The following is a 27,410-nucleotide window of genomic DNA, read 5'->3' as shown; positions in this document are numbered from 1 at the left end:
ATGGATTATAAAATCTGTCACTTTTAACCTTTGCTTCTTAAGGCCCTGATTCTTTCAAAAGACGCATAACAGCAGAATGGAGCCAAGTGTGTCAACCTCCTCACATGAGAAAAACCAACAAAAAAGTCTTTAGGGTATCAAACCACTGCACAACTTAGGCAAAAGCGGATGCCACTTTGTCAGCCCAAAAGCCAAATCCTAGAAAATGAATGGAAATATCAGAAATGTGCACAAAAATATCTTTGCCTTCCACAATAAACCAAAACCAAAATATTTTGGTTGCATTGTCTCTGTTTTCCTATATTGTTACTAGAAGGATAGCATGTTTACCTCCTCCTAATTTTTATATGTATTATTTATTCGTGATTTTCATGTCTTTGTCAGCAGCAATCACTGCCCAAAGAGCAGTTAACTCTGTTTAGACTAGAGTGGTTCTATTTTGTAATGCAATTCAGACAGTAACTATGGAATTGCTTTGGCTTATAAACCTAAAAATAATTCAAGTATTTGCTCAGTTTGCACTTTAGATCAGATAAGATGGGGCCCATACACTCAGGCAACATTTTGCGTTCTTAATTTGAATCTCTGTTGCAAATTCACTGTATCATTTTGGGTATCATACAACATTTTACTTACTGTATATTTTGCCTTTCAATGACCATATTCATGACACCATCAACAGAGACAAATTACTAGCAAGAAAGTAAATAGTAACTGATCACTTCCTTAACTTGAATAATTCATTATTAAGTAAAATAAATGCTGCATTTTAATTAAATTACTAGTACCATTGTTTTGGCCAAGGCAGTCCAATTAAAATGCCTGTGGCAGGATTTTATGACTTTACATCAAGTCCAGGATTATAAAGGCTGACCAGCTAAACACACTTCACAGCAGGCTCTTAAAATATGACTGGGGTTAACATGTTATACCCAAGAGAGATAACTTGAAAGTTGGTAAAGTTTCGGACAGGTACCCTCCATGTTATTAAAACATGTTAGAAATGAGAGCCAGTTTATTACTAATCTCAATATGTGTTTAAACCAAGGAAAGACAGCTATATTACCTAATATACATACAAAACAAAATAAAATATACCATATGATTGCATCTACTGGCAGTTGTGATAATGTAGACTGGCAAAATTAATCATGCTCAGTACTCTGGTGCGGACACATGCCCATCCATAAAAACTCCATTGTACGTTTTTAGGAACAAAAGCAGTATTTTTGGCCATGTTTACTTAAACTCTCTTTTTATTAATTACTGCATCACTATATCAACCTTCAATACATCCTCTTCAGCAAACCTTCAGAAAATGATACAAGAGGAGGGAGACATTCAGGTCTTTAAAATGCTCAGAGTATTCTGATGATCTTAGGCTTGAATGTTAAATACAAGATATGCTGTAAATGCCATACTATAAAAATGCTTATTTGTATAGTATTATAAGATATTTGTCTCAATAAGGCCATACTATAAAAATGCTTATTTGTATAGTATTATAAGATATTTGTCTCAATAAGACATAATCACAATCTGTTTATACAACTATCACACAACAACTGCACTTCCTGTTAATATTCCAAATATTGTTTAAATAATCAGAGTCAAAGATGGATCAAGAATCTGAACACTTGTAGTCAGTAACTAGTACTGAACTGTCCTTTAGGAGAAACAGCCTCCCCCAAACACACACTACCCTTGACTTAGATTCACAGGGAGATTTGATGGCAATACAAAACCAAGAAAAAAAATTCATTTTGAGAGAAATACTGATGTCCACTCCTTTATTATATATCACATTTTGGCAATCAGGGTGGCTGAATTTTTCCACCCACCAAGTTATCTATATTCTTCCTTATCCTGAAGTTCTAGACTTGCTGGCTGAAAAGTTTTGAAGAATTAAGGTGCTGACTTTCAGTATGGAAAGTATAAGTGATGCATGCAAGAAAGCATCGGTGCGGCACAACTTTCTACTGTGGAACAACAAGTGTTTTAAGACTTTGTAAACTCTGTGGATAATTTTTAAATGTAATTTTCCAGTTCACACAGATTTCTCCCGCACTGGATGGAGAGTTGAAAACAGAATGAAGTGGGTGAGTCAGTTCACCAGTATGTGGCAATCTGCTGACTAAATGGGACAGCAGTAGAATTAAGTTTGAAAATAAATTGAGGGATGAACGTAACGCCCAAGAAATATCAGAGATACAACCAGGAATTCAAAAAACAAATAACTAAGGCATCATTCGCCAATATTACTCAATGTAACTGGCATCATGTGCGGCTGTGCAATAAGCGCTGTCATAGGGTAAGTAGTTTGATGAGTAGCTGACCATTTAGCTGGGTGGTAGGAACTATTGCTTATAATTTTCAGTATTCTAGACACGTGTAAAATCTGTGTCATTTCAAGGAGTATAGTCGCTAGAAGAGGAGGTGATACTCTGAATGGTCCCTCAGCAAAGAGGCTCTGCTGAGTAATATATTGTAACTTATTCATGTGCCATTATTATGCCTTTTCCTATCACATAAGGTACTGTATTATCAAACACTGCAGGATACTTTAACATAAGGTAGACATACTGTGAATAATCATATTTTAGTTTAAACTACTATTATGTAATGATTTAAAGTACATTAATACCTAACTGTCATTTTATTCATATTTTAAAATGCTTTTCCATAAAAAAGTAATAAAACATTAATGCACTTTTGCCAAGTTTTCCATTAACAGACGTTTTCAGTGCAAGTTGTGACACAAAATCTGATTATGAATATCCACAGGAGCAGAATTTATTCATAAACCATAGACCTGTCTATATACTGTATGTTTCATTCTATGTGTATATGCTTTTTCTGTGCGCTTGTGTAGTGTTTCTCAAACGTTCTGGTGTTGCAACTAGATGAGATGAGAAACACTGTGTACAGTGCATCCGGAAAGTATTCTGAAGTATTAGATAATTTTAAGGTTTTTCTGATGTCTCTAATGGCTTTATTCTCATTTTCAGCCTTGCAATGGCTTCTTTGACTTTCATTGGCACAGCGCTTGTCTTCATGTTGAACAATGGCAAAAAGACACTCCAAAGGGTAGAAGAAAGCTGAGGCATCTTTTGCTTGCGAAGCAACAAACACAGCCAAGTAAGCACAAACATCTGTGATGGCATCTGTTCAAAGTATTATTATACCATGAAATGGGGGACCATGTAGAAAAAGTGTTCCAATTTGTACATGGAGAGACCAAAATGTATGCAAATCCCCCTAATTTAAGTCTGCAATGTGCACGTTAATCACTTCTAAATTGTTTGATTTGTAATTTTAAACTGTGGAGTAGAGAGGTAAATCAAGAAAAAATGTGTGACCTGGTCCCAAATATTATGGAGTGAACTGTACGACAAAAATGTGGAAAGTTAAAGTAAATAACCATTCCACTGCCTAAATAAATAATATTATATAATAAAATATTCTCAAACTTGTTTAATTCAATTCAGGGATGCAGTGGGCCACAGCCTATGCAACATTTTTACATTTCTTTAATATAGTGTCTACAAAGCCAAATATTCTCAAATTCGTTTACACAGCAATTTGCAATAAAGCAACATGAAAATTTTGAAATAATGTAATACAGTGCATCCGGAAAGTATTCACAGCGCATCATGTTTTCCACATTTTGTTATGTTACAGCCTTATTCCAAAATGGATTAAATTCATTTTTCTCCTCAGAATTCTACACACAACACCCCATAATGACAACGTGAAAAAGTTTACTTGAGGTTTTTGCAAATTTATTAAAAATAAAAAAATTGAGAAAGCACATGTACATAAGTATTCACAGCCTTTGCCATGAAGCTCAAATTGAGCTCAGGTGCATCCCGTTTCCCCTGATCATCCTTGAGATGTTTCTGCAGCTTAATTGGCGTCCACCTGTGGTAAATTCAGTTGATTGGACATGATTTGGAAAGGCACACACCTGTCTATATAAGGTTCCACAGTTGACAGTTCATGTCAGAGCACAAACCAAGCATGAAGTCAAAGGAATTGTCTGTAGACCTCCGAGACAGGATTGTCTCAAGGCACAAATCTGGGGAAGGTTACAGAAAAATTTCTGCTGCTTTGAAGGTCCCAATGAGCACAGTGGCCTCCATCACCCGTAAGTGGAAGAAGTTCGAAACCACCAGGACTCTTCCTTGAGCTGGCCGGCCATCTAAACTGAGCGATCGGGGGAGAAGGGCCTTAGTCAGGGAGGTGACCAAGAACCCGATGGTCACTCTGTCAGAGCTCCAGAGGTCCTCTGTGGAGAGAGGAGAACCTTCCAGAAGGACAACCATCTCTGCAGCAATTCACCAATCAGGCCTGTATGGTAGAGTGGCCAGACGGAAGCCACTCCTTAGTAAAAGGCACATGGCAGCACGCCTGGAGTTTGCCAAAAGGCACCTGAAGGACTCACAGACCATGAGAAACAAAATTCTCTGGTCTGATGAAACAAAGATTGAACTCTTTGGTGTGAATGCCAGGCGTCACGTTTGGAGGAAACCAGGCACCGCTCATCACCAGGCCAATACCATCCCTACAGTGAAGCATGGTGGTGGCAGCATCATGCTGTGGGGATGTTTTTCAGTGGCAGGAACTGGGAGACTAGTCAGGATAAAGGAAAGATGACTGCAGCAATGTACAGAGACATCCTGGATGAAAACTTGCTCCAGAGCACTCTTGACCTCAGACTGGGGCGACGGTTCATCTTTCTGCAGGACAACAACCCTAAGCACACAGCCAAGATATCAAAGGAGTGGCTTCAGGACAACTCTGTGAATGTCCTTGAGTGGCCCAGGCAGAGCTCAGACTTGAATCCGATTGAACATCTCTGGAGAGATCTTAAAATGTCTGTGCACAGATGCTTCCCATCCAACCTAATGGAGCTTGAGAGGTACTGCAAAGAGGAATGGGCGAAACTGGCCAAGGATAGGTGTGCCAAGCTTGTGGCATCATATTCTATAAGACTTGAGGCTGTAATTGCTGCCAAAGGTGAATCGACAAAGTATTGAGTAAAGGCTGTGAATACTTATGTACATGTGATTTGTCAGTTTTTTTTATTTTTAATAAATTTGCCAAAACCTCAAGTAAACTTTTTTTCATGTTGTCATTATGGGGTGTTGTGTTTAGAATTCTGAGGAAAAAAATGAATTTAATCCACTTTGGAATAAGGCTGTAACATAACAAAATGCAGAAAAAGTGATGCGCTGTGAAAACTTTCCGGATGCACTGTATGTGTTGTATTTTTGTTGGTATTGTTATCACTGTCACTATTCTGAGTAGACATGTGAGAAAGAGTTTCGTCATGCTATATACACATAAAAATGAATTTAAACATAAACTAGAAACTGAACAGTGTCTTCAGATAAGACACTGGATTGACAGTATCTCAGCTGAAAGTGAAGCAATTTTGTGTTAAAATTGATCAATACCCTTTGAAGCATCTGAATGTCTCTCTTCATTCATTTGCCATCTCTGCTGGATCCTAAAGTGCCTCTTACCATCACACTTCATCTCATTGTTCTTTCATGATGTAACATCAACAAACCTGCACCAGCTTCTTACAAGTTTGAATGAATGGCAGAACTAGACAATGCTACTCAAACAGATTTCCACCTTGGCTGTTAATAAGAAAAAATATATATACATTCTGTTTGCTTTGGTGTTAAGAATGGTAGACAAGCAGCTTCAGAGGACATCACTACTCAATTTAATAATTCTAGGATCTTTATAATTTAGATCTCTGCAAAGAGTATCAGAATCTTTAACTCCACCCCAGCAAGTCAAGGCCTCACAGTATTTTCCACCCACAGTAGGGTCAACTAGTACAACTGGATGCCATTTGGACTTATTTCTATCTTTATCAATTTTCAAAAGATAATCCTGAGAGAAATGTAGGGGTTGTTATTTATGATATACTAGTACATGCTCCAAAATTCTTAGTCACAAAGGGGGTTTTTAACCACCAGGCAGTCATCATCTTGTCTTTCACAGTCATAAATGTGTTTTTTCCACACATAACTGAGTCTGTGGATTTATCATTTTCAGCTTAACTCAACACTAGTCCAACATCAGTGCAATAACAAAAAATACACATAAAAAATCATCATTTATTCTTGGCAATGACAGGACACCACCTAAGTTTTCTGTCATCAGTACTGCACCACGAATGAACCATCACAATAGCTTTTGAAGAAATATGCACTTTAGGTATTAATAGGCACCTTCCCACTGCAGGAACTTTTTTAGGAATTGGGACTTTTTAGCAACTCAGGAACTTTTGTAGCATTCCCACTGCTGGAACTCAGGCCATTTGAGTTCCGAGTACATTTTTGTTAGCTCCTACTCTAATCAGGAGATATTGTGGGTGGGGCTTAGGCAATGCATTGTGCAGATTGGTTTACCACAAGCACTGGTGCCTTCTTACAAAATCTCGTCATAGCTGTCTCCCTGGTGCATGAAGCTGAAAGAGTGTCAAAGCAATAATATGGGTCTGAGTTACCATAAACTCCCAAATGCATCGCACATCATTCTTCTTTTTGCATGACACCTTTTACATTAAGTTTATAGTCCTTGTTGTTCAGTGGGAATGCAACACATAAAAGTGGCCAGGGACCACAAGTAGCCCAGGGTCTACATTGTGCAGGAACTCATTGGTTCCTGAAAACAAAGCGACTAATACTTGCCTGCACTCAGGTCATACATTTTCTGTTAGCTTAAATGGCATACTTCCACCTTAGTACCTTCACCTTTGTTGCCTATAAAGATTTTGGTGCTGCTCTTAGGGTGTCTACTGTCCCCAATTCAGTTACATTTGCTTTTAGCACTCTGATTCTTACAGAAGAACAAAGCGAGTGAACTAAAAATAATATCATGTATATGTAGCAGTACTCTAGGAAGTGACCATTAGGCCCTCACTACCCTGTAAAAAATCTCCAGCTGTATGTCTTTAAGTTTCAGTGCACTTCTGGGTGGAAGAACCTGATGGCAGACTTACAGTCCTCTCCTGTGTCTTCCCAACAGGTAGTGCTCTGTATCATGATCTTGTTCAGCATCTTCACACACAACTGCATACCACGCTTACATGCTAATAGGGGTGTATGTCCCACAGCAAGATCCTGTGTAAGCTCATCTTTGTCCTTTCATCAAGCACGAATGAACACTTAAGTACCTCTCAAGTAGACACCAGCACTGTAATTTCAAGAGCCCTCCGAGCATGTGTCTTAGGTATGCTACACAAGGGCCATTTGGTCATGGAATGAATCCAGAAGCAGTGTCAAGATCTTGAACTCTAGTGAAGGACTACACACATCTAATTTGTGAGAGAACAGGAACCCAATCTCCAGCCCTCTTACTGTCTGTTCAATTGCCTGTTAAGACTTGGGGACAGGTGCAGGTTGACATCTACTGTGAATTACAGTATATGGTGTCACAGAGCACAAGTGTTTTCTTATTTCCATAACATGTATTCTATTTAGGCAGAATTAGCTCCACTTGGGATGGATTTATTGAGTCTGTTTTTACTTGCTGAGTATTGGCCATTGCTGCTTCATTGGTCTGTGGACCATAATTTAACTCAGGTGAATTTGCATGTTTTTTAAAGACAAATGCACTACATTCACACTATCGATGTGGTTACAGAGTATTTAAATCAGAACAAATCTGCTCATTCATATCAGACATTCCCCAGACACTTGTGCACTACAACAATAAGCAGTTCCCCAGTAGCACAACTCCACACACTTTGGTGTACACTCTCATAAATATGTCCAAAAAGTAGCACAAAATGAAGTAATATTTCTATAGATCACACTGGTTCAGAATACCAAACAGTTTCAGAGTCAGGGTCAGCACGCTCCACTGAGATCACAAGATTAAATCTTTCTGGTCTTATCCTTTACAAGTCATTAATGCAGTTAGTACCAGACACATTTCATGCAGCAGATGGTTCCTAATGATATGCAAGTCAGCCCCAAATGACACCTGTGCCCCTGTAGCATTTTTTACACAGTGGCCAGATTCAACTGGAACATAAATGGCACCTTTGTAGTTGGAGGACCCAGAGGTACTGCTTCCTCCAGTTGCGCTCATAACAAGACCTAATTACATCTGAACTAAGCCAGGTGGATTTAAAGATGGGTAACAGATCTTTATTCTTGAGTAAGCTTTCAGATTGTTGTTTGATTTTGAACAGAAGAGAGTGTCAATATTGTTTGCATTATTTTGACACTTTTCCAAGACATCTACAAAGGTTCAATTACTCCTTTTGAAGGCAGGGAAATGTTATTTTGTAAAGTTTAACAGTTGGCAGCAGTAGGTGCTCAACTGTCATAAGACCACTCGGCTAAGAGAATCTTGGGTAGAATACAGGCCAGAAGAATAAACAACATTCATGTTATAAAGAGGCTACTAGTCCCCTGGGAAATGCTGCATTATACTGTATACCAGGACTAAATAAAACTTTAATCAGTACAGCTTTGGCAAATAACAGCACACCACTGTTTTGAAAAAATAACCTTCACTTCAAAATTAATGAACTTATCGTCTAAGGAAAGGGTTCCGAAGTTCAGTCCTGATGGGCTGCTGTAGCTGAAGCTTATTATTGCTGCTGAAGCAGTTATTGGTCAAGAACTATTCTTTACTACATTTTGTCTTAACTAGCATATTATTGAGATTCTCAACCCAGTTTTCAACAACAATATTCAAAGTGTTTAATTATTTCTTGTTTTCTTTATAATAAACAATTAGATGCAAATGGCAAAGAGGCAGCAGATTACCATATAACTTGGTCCCATTTACACCTGCATGCTTTGTCATGAAGTTCCCATTTTAATAAAATATTTAGAAGAGACTGAAAGAGACCAAAATAAACAATTGAGAATCTGCTCTGCCTTACAAATTATTTAGATGATATCCTTGGAAAAGAAAAATCTATCATATTGTAAACCCTCAACTAATCTGAGAAATACAAAAATAAATTGGAAGAAAAGACGGTGCAAAAAAGTGAACTGGGTGTGCACAAAATGACGTGCTTTTTCTTGTGTGATGCTAGAGGGAATTTATCCTGTTAATCTATCTTAGTCACTGCTTCATGAGCGTCTCTTGTACTTTTACAGGGAGTAAGTGCTCACTGGCTTCTCTTGATGGGTTGCAAGAAACGAATGAGACTGGAGCTAATGTACACTCACTAGATCTGATTCACATTGGGAGGAGGAGAAGTGAGATATGCTCTGCTGCACACTCTTAGACTGTCTTGCTTAACAGAGTGTGGTGGTGTAAGAATAAGGGAGTCGTATGCCTACTGTACTCTCTTAATTTCTCTCTCTCTTTTATGTGCTATGCAATACGGCATGAGAGAGCACAAGATGCAGGCCTCTAGCACTTGCCTATCTCACCCAGATTGGCATATTTTATTGCTTTATCTGACAAGCTGGATGTATCTCGTCATTCTTCTGAAAAAAGGTCAGTTCTAAATCTGTGTGTACTGAACTGAACAAGATGCTGCGTCTGCCTCAGCTCTAGCTTCCAGTGCAGTACCAGAGTTGTCCGGAAAATAACATTTCTGATACGACTGATATATAGACATGTTTCAATTAAAGCTACTGATGAACATTTATTATACAAAGCAATAATGTGAATAACCTTCATTGAATCAGCACCTTAATGTGATAGAGTGATTTGCATGATTAAAGATTCCCCGAGCAGTGCCATCAGGAACTCCTGGTAGGGCCACCCATGGCGGCAAGGTTAGAGGCAGGTCCTGATTAAGACTGACTCAACCACCTACTCTAACCCTCTAAAGGGTACATCCAAATTGGTGCATCTTCCTGCTGTCCCATGTTGTTCTGCATGCGGACAGCCATGTTGAGTCCGACAGGAAGTGAAGCAGTATGGTTGAGGATTATGCACCCTCACTACAAATTATGTCGACAACTCCCTTGCACAGGCTCTTCCTCTTCCTTCTTCCATGGATATACAGTAGGTTAAACTATATTGAGAGTTACTTTAGGAGTAATGTAAGGGATTATCTTAGTACATTTTTTTATAATATGCAAATTTATATTACAAACAAAGCTTAGGATATTTGCGTAGAATGAAATTCTACTACAGAAGAATGGCATGACTTGGAAACTGAAAACACTAACTGGTCAATATGAAAATAGCAAGTTCTTTTATTAGCACAGATCAACTTCTAATTAAACAAGTGGATTGAAACAAAAACCTGCAGCCACTGTGGCCTTCCAAAAAAGAATTTGGAAACTTTTATCTAAAGCCTGGAAACATCCTCTGGAGATCACATCATAGAGATTAATCTAGATTTTTTGAATCTGTATAAGACTGAAACAATTCCTGTTACCAGATATTTAAAAAGCCTATCAAGGAGAAATTGAATAAGAGTGTGGTGGTTCTGCTGCTGCTCTCAGAGCTGTACTGTCTGAAATTCAAGAGGGGAAAGTGAGAGGCAAGTAGACAGAATTTGTCTGAGCAAAGGCACCTATATACTGAACTACAGCTTCTAAAGATGGCACTGGTGGTGATAGGCCTTGAAGAAGAGACTGGACACCCAGTCAGATACAGAATTTGCTTTACTGTTGTCTATATTTTAAAATCTTTGAGTGTTAGGAAATATTGATTTTTTTTTTTTTTTTTTGCTAAATGGGAATGTACAATCCCTCAATCCAGCATGTATTAATTTTCATTTTCAAATGGCTGATCTTGTTTTCTTTTTCATGTTATTGTCCTGAGACTTTATATGTTCTTCAGGGTTGTTTCTCATATTAATCCCGGTTGAGTCAGGAGAGGTTCTAGCCCTAACAATTCTGAATGGGATTAACAGAAAATTAGTGGGAACATATGCAAAATGTACTTATTGACTGTTGAAAGCGTTGAACATTGATATAAAATAATTGTTTGTCATTTGAAATAACTGACCAGTCTGATTTTTTTTTCTAAATATGTTTGTGGTGGTGATAATGTTTAACATTGGTCTTTGAGTTAAGTTTAAATTGAGTGTATACACTCGACTCTGTTCACGGATGTTATCTTGAAAGGGTTCCTATACAATCATTAGGTTGTCTGATTACCAGAGAGAGAGAGACAAAAGATTTGCTTCCAAGAAGTAATATCCCATAATGTCTGCCAGAAGTTTGCTTACATGCTTTAAAGTCGGCTCCTTTAAGAAAATATCTACATGTATATTAGATGTTTTCTTTCCCTACTGGGCCCCAAACTCGTAATCTTATTTTCTCTGTGTTTATTTTCACAATGTATATGGAGGGTATCCTAGGGGCCAGGATGCCATCTAGCATGACTTGTGTGAATCCATGAATTAACATTTGTGACCGTTTAGCAGATACAATGTCAACTTGAGGCACATGTTTTCCTATTGTTATGAAAAAGAATGCCCACTATGAACATTATTTAGCGTGTTTACAACATTGACATCTCTGTGGATTTCAAATATGAATAAAAGTTTTACCAGTCTTTTTGCTCTTCCCTTATTCTGTGAAGTGTTTAGTATTGATGAGAAGGTTTTGGATGCTTTTACTGTACTGCTGTCTCTCTCTCAGTTATAAATAAATATATATACACAGTGTGTGTGTGTGTGTTTGTCTAGTGCCTTTGAACAGAATGGGCAGTGTGTAGGCTGCAAACAGGTCCATTTGTGTGCATTCAGTTATTGAAACATTGCCATCACAGCAATTTAATTTAATGCTCATTCATGTGGCAGGGGTTTTCTGTTTAACGTATTTGCCATCTTAGTTTCATTCCATGTAATAAAACTGCTATCAGGCAGCTGTTTATTTTTATGTACCATGTCCATGTTTGTAGCACTAGCTGTTTTTATTCATCAAAGATCAGTTGAAATTTAAATAATCAATGTAGACCTTAGCATATTCATTGTTAATGTCTGCGGTGCATGATGTATTTGAATGTATTTTGTAATGCATGCAGTAATTCCACTGATGTTCTGCAGTTTAAAGTTACTATATTTGTAAGTGTATATTTTATATATATATATATATATATATATATATATATATATATAAATATATATAAAAAACACACACATATATACACACTGTAGATATAAAATCATGCTTCCTTACAAGTTCCCTTGCATTTGTTGTCTATGTTCTGTGAGCAACAATGATATTCTGTTGAAATTCAATTGAATAAACCTCTCTTTGAGGCAATGCGTAATGTTTTACAACATAAGATAGTTGAATTGTTTGGCTGTCATTAACTGGGTCATTGCCTTAATATAGGCATGTAATCCATTTGATTCCATTTTGCATGGGGGATGTTTCCGTTTATAAGCTCATTGGTGAGATGTATGTTCTCTTCTGTGGGATCTGTTCTCTCTGTTCAGTCACTCTTATCCATAGGGAGGAGTGGTATTTTTGCTATATTAGACCAGGTATTTAATGTGCCGGAGGCAAAGATGTCTTGTGGGTGTTTATGTCCAAACAGAGTTCCATGTGAGCAAATTTAACTTGACACATTGGGGGGGCAACTGTGTATCCAAGGTTGGGTCAGGGCACAAGAAATATATTTTAAAGCATCTTTGGAATGGTTGGAATAATGAAGGAAGAATATATAGCAATGGACCATAGTACAGAAGGAGGCAAAACCACTGGACTGGAAAAACTCCTAAGGACACATGCATTTAAACTATGTACAGTTCTGTCCAATGTATTAAAAACATTAACGCATATGACATATGATGGTACTTCAATCCTGTCTCCTCTTAAACTTATTTTGCTTAAAATGAAAAGGCTCAGCTCTTTTAAACTTTCCTCATAACCCATCCCTTGCAGTCCTGGAATCAGCCTAGTCGCTCTTCTCTGGACTTTTTATAGTGCTGCTATGTCTTTTTTGTAGCCTGGAGACCAAAACTGCACAGAGTACTCCAGATGAGGTCTCACTAGTGCTTTGTAAAAATTAAACATAACCTCCTTGAACTTGTACTCCAAACAGTGTGCTATAAACCTTAACATTTCGTTGTAATGGCTTCTGAGCACTGTTTGGAAGTTGATAGCCTATAGTCCACAACGACTCCTAAATCCTTTTCATAAGCAGTATTTTCAATTTTCACAGTTCTCACTGTGTATTCACATTTAACATTTTTAATTCCTGTTTAATACCTTTCATTTAATTATATTAAATTTCACCTGCAAGAAATCTGCCCAAACCAGCATGCTGTCAAAATCCCTGTTTCATTATTCAAGATATTCTGGATTTCTGTGGTGCGCTGGTGCCCTGCCCGGGGTTCGTTTCCTGCCCTGCGCCCTGTGTTGCCTGTGATTGGCTCCAGCAGACCTCCGTTACCCTGTAGTTGGGATGTAGCAGGTTGGATAATGGGTGGATGGATGGATTCTGGATTTTCTGCCAATTCACTTAGATTTGGTATAATCTGCAAACTCAATCAGCTTGTTATTTATTTTCAAAATGAAATCATTTATCTATATTAAAAATATCAGCAGCCCTAGCACTGAACCCTGAAGGATACTACTCTTAACATCAGCCAATTCTGATAACGTTTCTCACACTATCACCCTCTGCTTCCTGTGTCTGAGCCAATTCTGCATCCATCTACACACAACACCCTGAACACTTACTTTAATGCCCAACCTCTCATGTGGCACCTTATCAAATACTTTCTGAAAGATAAATAATATCATATGCTGTTTGATCATACACTTTTGTTGCTTCCTCATAGAATTCCAGAATGTTAGTAAAAGATGACCTCCCTCTCCTGAACCCATGCTGACTGTTCAGTTAAACTCCTGTTCTTGTCATGTGCTGCTCAGTCATTTCCTTAATATTTCCTTCCATTAATTTACTTGTGATGCATGTTAAGCTTGCGATGCGGGTTCGACTCCATGCTCCCATTGTTGTTTGGGAGCCCTTGAACCCAACACTGTCGATAGATATAACTGAGTTGAGCTAGACAGTGGAGGCAACAACTGAGCAAGGGGATGGTATAAGTGATTTTATTAAAAAAACAATCAAAAAACAAAGTGTTCAATAAAGTACAGTTATTCAAAAAGTCATTTAATAAATAATCCATTAAAACAAACGTGTAGATTAAAAAAAAAAAAAATAGAACAATCCTTTTAAAAACTAGAGGTTAAAACGTTCCATGTGGAAGCAGTCTTTAAAAACAACAAGCTCAGTGCTGCTTCTATGCTGGCGTCTCACTTGCTTCTTCCGACTAGGCTTTGCAACAGGCGAGACGTTCTCTCTTTGCAGCTGCCCGTTTCCATTCGCTAACACACGAGACTGGAGACCTCCCGATCCCTGGCTTCGTTCTGGCACTCAGCCCAGCCTCGAGACTTGGTTCAATCCAACGGCCAGGACGCTCACATTGGACATTCCCTGACCAAGCTTCCCGACTCCTGCTGCTTTTCCGGCCTTCCGCGGCCAGTCGCATTTCCCTAGTCACTCCCGCTACCTGGTCGCTCAACGGGAGCAACAACAACTCCAACCCCTGGGTGTAGGCCTAACACCCAGGCCCTCGCAGCTGCCCGCGAGCGCTCGTTAGCTCGCTCACCCACACGCTCTTCGTGGCTCTCCCTCTTGCACCGACATGCTTCCCTATAACCTCCGTCTCCTTCTCCTATTCTCTCTTGTTCTTTCTTGATCCTTTCCAACCGACTCGCGCTTCTTATATTGCGAGGGGCCATAGCAGCTGCAGCACATTAGCCACGGGAACAATCACGGATGTGGGCAGTTCCTCACCTGTGCACTTGGTGAGAAACGCCTACACCACAGATTGCCCCGTGGCTTGCTATGGCCCAACGCCCCCTCACTAAGGTGATTATTTATTTAAAAAAAATGGCCTTTGCTCAGCAAGCTGTGGACCCATAACACCACACTGCCACATCACCTATTTTATATAATTGGATAATGTTTGCCATTTTTCAGACCTTAGGAATAGAAAGTGATTTAGTAAAAATATGCATCAAGATTTTACTCACACACACAAATGATTACTTGGATCATCCCTGCATGTGACAGCAATCATTTTGGTAACAAAGTGCTATATATTCAAAACAATACAACAATTTCTAAAATGCTAGAAACTCTGATATTAAAATATTTTAGGTGAGTATTCTGAGTTAAGACCATTTTGGTGTGGTCAAATGACATAAAAACATGAACATCAACATTTTTACTGCTTCAGTTTCAAATGATGTCTTTCTTTCAGGCTTATTAAAATTGTAATTCAATCTATTTTTAAGGCCCTGCATGGGATGCATAGTAATAATATTTTAATGAATTTGATCCTTTTCATTTCTTTTACAAGAGCAAAACCCAAATACATGGAGCCATTTTGCTTGTTTATACTGTACATTTGTAAATGCATTTGTAAAGCACTCATTAAACTGAACACTTAACTTATTTTGTCAAAATGACTAGCTGTGATACACCAAAAACAAATATTTAAAAATATTCACTTACATAAACTGATGAAGGTTAAATTAAACAAGAAAATGAAATATTATGTGCAAAGCAAAGGAAGGAGGTAAAATAATTAAGACAATTAATTCTTTCCAGCCCTTGCACATAGAAAACAATGTATGGCAATGGGATTTCAAGCAGTTCCTTCATTACACTGTTTCAGAAATTTGTATATTCAATTAAAATTATTTTTCACTGAGTTCTTCATAAGCTTAGAGCACTTAAACAAATTTATAATTATAATGCACCAACAGTAAATAAGTAAACCATACAACACACCCAGTAAAAGAAAACAAATTTTATGTCAACTTTGCTTTTCTGTTAACTTTTTTTCTTATCTGTATGATCAGTGTAGCTACGTGAACCACACTTTGATTATGCCACATGCCTTCATTACTAAAAACTTGCTCTGAGAAGAAAGCAGGTTTTGGAACAGCCTTGTTAAGTTGATGGTGCCATTTGGGCATCCCCTCAGTTTAAATATATAAAGTATTTTTAGAATTGATACAGTGTCTATAAAATATTCAGTTTCTTAAACACTTTCATATTTTTCATTATACAACATTGAATCACAGTGGATTTAACTTGCCTTTTTTGACATTGAACAACAAAGAAAGACTTTAATACAGAGTTTTCCAGAAGGCATTTGTTCATCACACTAAATGCCATTTTTGGCATAAGCCAAACACTGCTCGTTATTAAAAACTCACCACTCACACCATGAAGTATGGTGGGGAAAGCAACATACTGTACTGTGAGGATGATTTTCTGCAGAAGGCCATGGAACGGTTGTGAGTAGAGGAGAAAATGACTGGACCAAAATACAGAGAAATCAGGATGGAAAACCTGATGCAGACTAAAAGAAATCTGTGATTTGGGAGAAGATTTGTTTTCCAGCAAATAACAACACCAAGCATAAAGCCAAAGCTTCATAGGAATGACTTAAAAACAGCAACATTGATGCCCTGGAGGAGTCAAAGAGTGAAAAAATCAGAGTCCAATTGAAAATTTGTGGCTGGACATGAAATGGCCTGTTTACTCACAATCTCCATGCAACCTGAAAAAACTTGAGCAGTTTTAATAAAAGAAAAATGGGAAAGATATTGCAGTGTCCCATGTCAGGCATGCAAATGTACAGCGTGTCTCATGGGCACGGGGTTGACTGATAAAATGGTGAAGGATTTGAGTGTAAAACTGACACTAACTCAGTTTCCATTTGCTTTAGAATGAAGGAGAACTATCCCGAGGACCAATGATATCACTTCTGCCCAGGACAACAATTGCTCTAATCCGTCTGCTTCTGCCTCCCTGTCTAAACCTGGGGAATCCTCATGATTCTGGACCAAGACAAAAGTCTCCGGAAAGCAGAAACCACACAAATCACACTTGACATATCCTTCCTTTTAATCATTTTCAACCATCCAAACTGGAGGTGAAATGGGGTCACCTCCTGGTGCCCCAACTCTTCATTTTATTTCTCTTGAGTTCGTTTTACAGTAGATCTGTAAAGCTGTGCATACGGATTCAAAGTCCTTTTGGCAGACAAAGGAACATTTACTAAATACTGACTTGAATACTTATGCATTCAATTATTTTATGTTTTATTCTTGTAAATAATGTAGATCACTTTGTTGAGCTCTATTTTAACTTTGTCATTAAAGAGTCTTTTTCTGTTGATTAATGTCAGAAAAAGCAAATTAAATCCACTGTGATTTGACATTGCCTAATAATAAAATGTGGAAACGTCCAAGCAGATGAATAATTTCTACAGGCAATGTATGCAGATAAACAGGCTGCTTGAGACAGTAGCTAACAACATAATATTTCACCGTTAAAAAATTAAAATGAGCAATACGGCACATCAAAAGGATTTAAACAACTGTGTCGTGGTCTGCTCTTCCGGACGTGTATTTTATTTCCCTTTATGTTCTTCTTTGGTACTGTAAGGAATTTTAATATATCCAGCTGAAAAGGGGCCAAGAATGAAGTAACGTAGTGAATTGCTTTGTGTGTCTAGGATCAGAAGTTAAAGACTTTACTGCAACAGACTTTTTAAATTAACAAAATGATCTTGGATGAAATGAATATGCAAAAGCAGCTATTCCCAACATGGCCATTCAGCTAACTTCTATGTATGAACAAAGCTGATTCATCTGTCACCTTACTAATTTAATCACCCTCATTCAATTATCCAATATAATATGCAAATGCAATGAACAATTGCCAGCACATGCTAATTATGTACATCAGAATAATTAAATTGGATGGGAGTGGTGAAAGGGAAGTGAACTGTCATAAAAAGCAAGCAGATTCTTTAATTAAGATGACCAAAATTTAATTAGAATCTGTAATGTGCCCGTAAATTGCTGAATGGATTTAGCATGTATGAGGCCATTATTCTTATTACAAATTTTGTTTAACTGGACTAACTCTGGCATTATGGGAGCTGATACACTTAACTAAAGCATAGCCAACTGTGGCAGACTGTGAACTGCTGCCAGCCTGACAGAGCATGCATGGAAGCCAGTTATGCAATATCCAGTGGCCCAGCAGAGTAATCCGTCTCTCATACGAGCAAGTATTCAAGCTCTGCTACCTTACAACAACTGCAATACAAGCTGCTTGGCCAGCTGGAAACAAAAGATCACTTTGAGACACATAGCAGGCAAAACAATATTGGACTGGAGCAAGGGTGCCAAGGCATTTAAAAAATTTAAGAGGGACCTTTTGTTGCCTTTGTATATCCTTAAACAAAACCTTGCGGTGCTGGTTCCCTTTAATTAGTATGTCTTCACAGGCCACCAAGAGTATACCTATACCAAAGGAACCGCCATAAATCTCTTTATTGTCATTAAAAAAGAAAAACTACACCTACACAATTGCATTTAAAAACCCTGTACTCTTTCCAAAAAAGAAAAAAAGGATTAGAAAATTATAATTGAAAACAGCTTTGAAGATATATCTAAACCCTGTTCATGTCTGCATTTCTGTTTTCTGAAACTTCCTATGAGACAGCATTACAGAGTTTTCGATAGCCTACTGCTAAATGACACAGCTCTGCCTGTAATAAAATTACCTGGTTGTCAGGGTGGTTGACTGTAAAGTATCCAACGCAGATGATGACCTCATGAAGCAAGTCCTCACAGGTGTGATGGGAGCAGTACCATAGCAGTGAGCTAATGATGTGACGAAATGCCAGTGAAAGCCCCTCTGCACCTAGCACAGACTGAGAAGACAAGATGTTGTTAGGCTCCCAAATAAAGTAGTAAGAGTCCCTACCAGGAACATGGACAATGCATTCAAGTACAACAGCAACAGCCAGAGGTGAAGAAATAGAAGAGATTCTGAATCTATAAGATGACTGCTGCCATGGAAAGTCGTTTGAATAATACCTTATCAATGCACAGTCGAGCACAGATGGTTGCAGTAATCAGAGTGATTTCAGAGGATTTTTTAAGTTTGGTGTTTGGTGAAAATCCTTAAAATAATAATGCAGCTGATATTCAGTTGTTTTCACATTTGATCTTTATAAAATGCTTAAATTTGCTCATTTCTTGCAGTTCTAATTTAACATAGATATACTAACATTTTATATTCCAGTTAATATGGAAAGCAATATTAAATTAAGGAAAACATGAATAATTTATTATATGCTGCCTTATAAAAGTACAGTATTCAGGGAACAACAACATTCAGATTTCAAAGTCTCACAGCCTGGCATTAAAATGTACTAGTTTATTAATTTTAATTTGTTGGTCAAATATTTTTCTTCACTGAGCTCCTCCCAAAATGAGTGAAAATAGACATAAAATAATATAAACTAACATTTCAAAAACCAAATTTTTAAAATATTCACTGACCCAAGTTATTACTTTATTGGACCAGCTCCATCAGCTATATATCAGATAGTCTCCATTATCTTTGTGTATTGTGTTGGAACGAAAAGTTTATATTTCACTTGCAACATGGTCTTAGTGAGAAGACAGGCAAAATGACACCTTTTATTGACTAACTAAAAAGATTACAAAATGCAAGCTTTCGAGGTAACTCAGGCCCCTTCTTCAGGATAACACTGTGCCTGAAGAAGGGACCTGAGTTAAGTTGTAAGCTTGCATATTGTAATCTTTTTATTTAGTCAATAAAAGGTGTCATTTTGCTTGACTTCTCACTACATTCATAATGGCTAATACAACACCCTAGTACTACAAACATGTTCTTAGAAAAGTTAATAGGGAAACAACAATCTTAGAGGTTTTCTTTGTTTGTTGTAAGCAACTCAAAGATTTTCATTTTCTTCACTTCCAGCCACTGCAGTTTTACTTTGCATTTTGAATTACTGTTTTCTTTAAACATTGGCTTCAACCCTCATTTTAGTCTTCTGCAGGTTCCTATTTATTTATTTTTCTTTATTAGACACAATTATTCTTACTACCAATCCTAACAGGTTTGCCAGTTTCTGTTGTTAAAAAGTATCCATATAACATGAAATGATGATGATGATAGTATAACTTCAATGGTGTGAAGAATCTCATTTGTGCCACTGAATGGTATCCTTGGTGCTAAGGCCAAAACGTTCCTTTATGTTCTCACTTTTTATTTTGTTAATATGTTACATTTTTTCAAACAAGATTTTTTCTTAGTCAGTATGAAAATTACTGTATTTAGTTTCCCTTTTATTTTTTAATTGTGTTCAGTTCTAAACGAGTTACAGAGACTGAGTTATGGCAATTCTGCAGATATGAATGAGAACATAAAATCACTAATATTTTTTCAAATGAATTTCAACTGATTTTGATCTAGTGATTTACACTTTTTCACTTATGAAAGAAGGAAACTAGCTTTGAAATGGCTTAGTTTTCATCCACCCTACTACTATGCTTTCATTTAAGAATTATTTTTTTAAATTAAAAAAATTCTATGTCCACACTAATGTTTTCACATCATTTTAGAAAGTATGTATGTCCACACTAAAATGACTGTAAAATAAACACATATGACATACCCAATCACCTACACTGGGCATATGTGCATCAGCTGAAATAGGAATGGAAGGTGTCCTCTTTGAAGGAATGGCAATGCCACTAGTCACAGGATTTATTGCAAAACGTTATCAAACAGTAAATTATTCCTCTTTTTTCTGTATGTATTGTTGCTGGCGGCTGGGGTCCATGTCTAGTCGGGACACCCCTGCACACTATATCCAGGGGGAAAAGCCCTGGACTTTGCAATACCTCCACCTGGACGCTAGATGGCTGCCCTGGGGTGGAGCGGTGCCTCTGTTTCCCGCAGGGCTCCCTGGGAATTGGAGTTGGGTGCAACCCTATTGGGTCCTGCAGGCACCACCAGGGGGTGCTGTGTTTGGGACTCCTGAGCCCCTATGGGCAACATGTTCATCACACCCGGAAGTGCAGCTGGAACTCGGTAATCAAGCACCAGAGTCGGGTGGAGGAGGACAAGGTTGCTTGGAAGGAGTGGTGGTGCCAAGGAGGAAGAGAAAGTGCGGTGGAATAGTGGTGTGCTTGTGACTGTGTATTGCCTGTGGGTCACGGGGAAGACAGGCGCCCACAGGCGATGAAAATAAAAAGTATTTGTTTTATTTTACACGTGCCTCCCATGTCCAATCTGTGTCGGGTCAGGCGCTATTCAGCATCCATTCTTACAGAATGTAACAATCAAATTTAACAAAATGCAATTTAAATGCATACTGGTAAACAACACAGCAAGAGCCATGGAAAGTAACTCCTTTATGTCTACTATGTTGGAATATCATTTTCTTTTGTATTCGGTGACCAAGCAGGTAATGAGAGATTTTACTGTGCAGGATCCAATCAGGGAAGAGCTACATAATAAGCATGATCCAATCACAGCGCGATTAGAGCTTGTGTTTTCCAAACTCTGCATTTTCACCCATCCATTCTGAAACTCTGAGCTGGCGCATTTAGAACTATAGGCACTGAGGAGCATTTACGAAAATCTCAATTTTTGGGGGTTAAAAATACCAGGGTAGTGTGGACAATAAGCAAAAATAGAGATGTAAAGTAGAAAATAGACGTCTCCATTTTAAACAAAAACGTAGTAGTGTGGACGTAGCCTGAATATGCAGCTGCTGTCATGAACTACGAAGAAAAGTACTGCACACTATAGATTTTCTGTCAGTTTATGTTTTTGTGTGCATCTGTCATTGAATATGCTCAGCAGCATGCATAGTGTACGGTAAGCTCAGTTACAGGGAAGCAGCTTCATCAGTAACTGGCATTTTAGCTGGATTAGTAGAACCCCTTGCTTGTAATTCTCACCATCTTATGTATGTGTCCCAGCTGTGCAGTCTCAGGGAGTATAGCTGTAGGGACAGAGAGATGACACTACATGATCTCTCAGCAATGACAGCACACACAGCTGCATAATAAACTGTATCAATGGGAAGCAGCTTTCCATTTAGCTGAGGAGAGGTAGAATTTGCAGTTTGTAATTCCTAGCATGTGAAGTACTCATAATAGCTGTACCATCTCAAGGACTACAACTGCTGGCAATTCGTGACCAAATGCAGAACGGCCCTGCGGAGGGATCAGTCATCAGCTAGTGGTGGCTTTTTGTGCCATCATTCTTTCCAACTCTATGAGGTACTGTATCATCAAAAAACACAGGATATTTAACTTTAGGGTCAACATAATATACATATTTGTCTCTTGTAATTTAAAATACAATAATATTGCTTTCCAATCATGTTAAACAAGTTTGAAAGTTTATCTGTAAAATAAGTAATAATGCATTATTGCAACTTATGAACAAAATCGAGCTACAAACATCGTCTGGAAGAGAATTCTTCCATAATGAGGGGGCCACCTGTATTTAACGTTATTTTTTTTTTAGAAATAAATTATGACACTTTCATGTTCTATTCATATTGTGAAGATCTGAAGATGAAGATTTGTTTGTCAGGGAACGGGTTGTTGCATCTAACAGGACAATCCCCCTGATGACCGATCTTCGCATCATAGCAACCACAAAACATGAAACAATACTGAAACTCAAACTGTACACTCTTGTGAAGAATGCATCCACAAGCTTAGAAGACACATGCTAACGTGGCACCACTTTTAGCCACACTGATGATGCAAGTACTTGCCCTGCCCTGCCCCACTTCCTATACTGGAGATATAAAGATCAGTAAGCGACAGTGACTTCCACTGAAACACATGAGGTATGGCATCAAGGATTAACTTAAAGACATGATTTCAAAACTAAACATCAAAACAAAAAGTAATTAAGTAAAATACACAATAACATGAAACATTTCTATTTTGGATGTCATATAGGGAAACTGAGGTATGATTATTATGATCATAAATAAGAAAAAATGTTATTTGCTAAATACGTCGAGTGTCAAATAAATAAGAACCTTTCACTACACTATAACATTAAAAGTTCTTCCTTCTGTTCAGTTCTTTTCGTTTTTTGTGTCTTGCTTCATTTCCACATATATAGTTAAAAATCAAAAAATTGCAATCTGAGTCGTCTGTCCCAGCCACACAGAATACATTTATTTGTGCCTGTAAAATAGTAAGCTCCACCATCGCATTCCTCCAGACAAAGCAGCCTCCTGGACTCCGATCCCACGACAGATCAGATTGTATCTGCAGCCCACAGCCAGTATTTATTAAACATGTCAAAGTGACAGAGCTGCAAAGGGCCAAGAAAGAAACAAATTAAATCAAGAGGGGCATATAAACAGCCTCTCAATATCACCTAAAGACACTTTTCTTTATACTATATGAAAACCCATATACTCTTATTCAACTATGATATACTTACCACAACATATTTGTTAATAAATTAACAATACATACTCAATTTAGCATGTCAAATCATTAATTGCAATGTATTTCTTAAAATCTACCAGAAACTTCCTTTACTTTCCTCTAATGTAACAACTCAACTCAAAGCCAAAAGCTGGTCATAAATTGAAAAGAATTAGGCAGGCAAAGGGTTCCTTGACCAGGTACTGTTTAGCCTGCAGCATGACATAATTCGAACCACAAGGTGATTACAATTTTGGGGAGACTCAGTATATTATTTGAAAATACACATAAAATTATTGTGAAACATTCTCAAATGGCAGCTGTTTTAAATACATTGACAGCACTGGGAATATAATTGTGATAAGCTGCACAAGAATAACGCACCAAGTCTGTCTCCCTTGTGGATGACTGTTTGTTATTGATTTAGCATAAGGGGGTTGAGTCTACCATTCAAAAGGGATAGGCAGCAGGAGCTGTCTCCTACACTAATTGTACATGTCCACCCATGTTGTGACCTAATGCTCTACGACTAACCTTAACAGATTGCTTCAGGCCAGAGGCCGCCTAAGTTTATGTACAAAAGGTTAGCTTTGTTCTAAAGGAACCACTATTTCCTAATGGCAGCTTTGGCGCTCCAAATGAGCAGTTCTCTAAATTATCTGCAGATTAAGTCCCTACCTGTCTCCTTGTTATTATGTGTTTTGAGCTAGGAATGTATGCCTAAGAAAGCAACTTAGTCACTTAGAGTACTTTGAAAAGTATTACACAGTACACAACAGATTACTATAGTGTAGATTGTACGATACACAGAAGATGGAGGACAATATACTTGGCATCTGTAATTTAATTCTTTACTCTAGACTAAACTTTATGGACATCACAAGGCAGACTGGAAAGGAAAAGGAAAAGGAACAGAACACAGCACTGGATACGAATTTTAGACCTTCTGCAAATGACTGGCACAGCTTTGAGAAATGGATGTGAAGAAACCCAGTCTAGCTTATCAGAATCCAATGAACAATCCTGATAACTGTATACCAAGAAATGCAACTTGGAATGCCAGCTTCCATAGCTGCTAGATGACGAAAGGCTTGCAGAGTTACCATGAGAAGAGATGGGAACATTTGGTGATACCCAAATTGCAAAGGATGAGCAGGTACATCTTAGTGGTGATACCAGACCTGAAAATGAATCCCCACTGGCCATCTTGGTAATGAAACCAGGACAAGGCATAGTCATACACGAATAGTGGATCAGAAATGCTCCAGGCAACATCTAATGTTTTTAAAAAGATGTCAGCTAGCTGGTAAAGTAATATTGGACAGGTCAGACTAAAAACTGTTAACCACGAGGCCTAAGACGATTTATTATATACAGGGTATGAATCTGGGTGGCACAGTAGTGATATAGTTATCAGCTCCAATGCCCCGAGTTCAAATTCAGGACCATCTATGGACTATGAGAAGTCTGCATATTCAACGAGTGTTAAAGTAGCTTTTCATTAGGTACTCGGGTTTTCTTTCATTTCTCAAACACAGACCCACTGAGTTGAATGTTGTGTCCAAACGTGTGTATGTATGTGAACCTTATGATGGCCTTCTGGATGGAGGAGTTTATTTTTCAGAGACACTAAGACATTTTGCTAATAATTATAAAATACATACACATAAAGTGTAACTGCAATACTTCTTAAATTCTACACCATGTTAGCAATATCGGTTACAACTGAAAGACCAAGTTAAATCAGGAGAAAAAAAAAGCTATAAAAACTGATGGCAAGTTTGACCATGTTTACCATTTTATTTATAGACTAAATAAGCACTTTGGTTTCTTTTTATTAATAAAATTACTAGGAGATCAAGAATTTCAGATATATTTAGAACTAATAACAATAGCTAAAATTTTACGGAAACTCAAAAGCAATTGATTGAGCACAACTTAAAGAACTGTGGCGTAAAATTAAAGTACTAAAGCATGAGGTTAGTTTTTACCTGAAATGCTGAAAGGTCCAAAAGTGCAAAGCTATTCAAAAAGCTAACACTCTGGAGAGCAACCTGTACAACAGTTTCTGGGTAGCTCTCAATAGGACTGGCCATGTTTGGGTCAGGTGTTGAACCATGAAGAAGAATGCAGTACAGCATGTGAAGAACTCCAACAAGATCAGTTGAACGGAGCAAGGAAGTCAAGCCAGTAGGATCTTGTCGTTTATTGTCAAATATATTAGGTGATCTATCAGAGAGAGACAAAAACACAACAAAAATAAACAAGTAAATTAAACAAATTGACATACCATTATAGGTTTGGAGGTTGGAGATTAGCAAGGATCAATTTTAAAATGATTTCAATTATACCTTTCTCAGTACACTCTACTGCATATTGGTATACCTGTTATTTTAAAGCTAAAGTGCTTTTTTTACCATGTATCCCAATGAATACACATGATAAGACTGGCTGTAGCTGGTTTATTCAATTTATTAAACCCCTACTCCTTTCATGTACTGTATGACATGCTATGCAAAGAAACTGTAAAACATACTTAGATGAATTCCATATATTCAATAAGAGAAAAATATACTGCTAAAAAGTAAACTGTAACCACCACAAAAAAACAAAAAACTAAACATCAATCCACAAATCTAAAGACAAATGAATGTGGCTTCTTAGTCGTGCCCAACCAGGCAGTTCCACATGTTGCTTTTCATCTTGACCTTTTCTGAAAACATTTATTACGAAATTAAGAACCACACTATCGCTCAGCTTTCCTGGAAATCATTTCCAGGTTTATATTCTTTGTAATGGGCTGTTCTAACATACTAGAGTTACTACTTAAGGTAAACCTGAGATGCCATTAATCATTTACCTGCACTTTAAAGAAAATCTCTAATTGATGAAGTGTCTTGTGTTCCTGAGTAAAAACCTTTACTGAATGAAACAACAATTTTTTAATATGAAAACACAACAAGTAACATCTAATACATACAAATTGACATCTGTCTGTATGTATTTCATTAAACTCAAATTCTACCCAAGCAAACCATAAACAAGTTTACAGAATAAAAAAATGATAGATTACGCAAGATTTAAAAAGTAATATTTTAGATATTTTCAGAATGCAACGTGAAATACTAAAGGCAACACACATCAGCTGCTGAAAGAATTAAACAATAAAGGCTAATATCTGACAACTCGAGTTATACTACATCTCTTACCTTTAGGCCTAGAAGATTTTAATCTGTGAAGGCCTTATTGATACAGCACCTTTTATGGTTCCTTCTTCTTCTAATCACTCTACAGTGAATTTCAGATATAATCAAATTCACAGTAATATCTTCAACAATCAGATTAGGAGATTCAGTTTAAAGTGAGGCTTCTTAAGCCAATGTCACATTATACGGCTTCTAGTCAGAGGGAATGTCAGACTTAATGACTGAGCTTACGGAACTCGTCACTGGATCATACCAGACTACATGACTAGATGTTAAATTACATGGCTCTGAGATGACTTTCCAGCACAATTTCACATTTTCAAAGTATCGCAAGATTACACAGAAAAACACAGAGATGTGGAATAAGATATCAGGTAGTGTGGTAGACCGAAGAACTTTCGGGACCTTCAGAACTACACTTGACGTTATTTTGGAAGAATTAAGCAAATAGTACTGGTGAGCTTTGTTGGGTTAAATGGCCTGTTCTCTTTTAGAATGTTTTAATGTCCCTTATTTTAAGAGCCAAGAATGTGCAGTTGTCAGCTCTCATGCACACAGCACTTGTCCCATGACTTAAGTCAAAATCTCACATGTTTGATTTTGTTGGGCCAAGTGACTGGGAATCTCATATTACACAACGTGGTCATGAGTGTGTGCAGTAACTGCTTCCTACTCGCTATGGAAAAGTCATGTAATGTGGCTTTCCCTGTAATTAAAGGAGAGATAGAGGAGCACTACAAATATCCAAGGGCAATCATTGATAACTGACTAAACTTAATTCACAACATATTTTTAGGAAGGGGTAGACACAGATTTTCATTCTTAGGAAACTGAATTGTTTAAAAGGGGACAACACCATAATGCCACTGATTTATAAGCCCTTTATTGAATTATTGATAATAAAATGTAT

The 27,410-nt window shown here is 37.5% G+C and overlaps 1 protein-coding gene across 2 annotated transcripts in view; it reads right to left on the bottom strand.

Annotated features, from left to right (window-relative positions):
* The window catches only part of scaper (S-phase cyclin A-associated protein in the ER), a 641,491-nt gene that overhangs the window by 30,283 nt on the left and 583,798 nt on the right, over nucleotides 1-27,410 (bottom strand). For both annotated transcript variants that reach the window (XM_039773420.1, XM_039773421.1), the window contains exons 27-28: nucleotides 25,286-25,523; nucleotides 18,572-18,721 (exon numbers count right to left, since the gene is read on the bottom strand). In XM_039773420.1, coding sequence (XP_039629354.1) covers nucleotides 18,572-18,721; nucleotides 25,286-25,523 — 388 coding nt within the window. The remainder of the gene's footprint in view (nucleotides 1-18,571; nucleotides 18,722-25,285; nucleotides 25,524-27,410) is intronic.

The sequence above is a fragment of the Polypterus senegalus genome, chromosome 12 (assembly GCF_016835505.1).
Source record: "Polypterus senegalus isolate Bchr_013 chromosome 12, ASM1683550v1, whole genome shotgun sequence".
NCBI lineage: Eukaryota > Metazoa > Chordata > Cladistia > Polypteriformes > Polypteridae > Polypterus > Polypterus senegalus.
The sequence above is the reverse complement of the archived record's forward strand: the minus strand, read 5'-3'. Positions and strand labels throughout refer to the sequence as shown.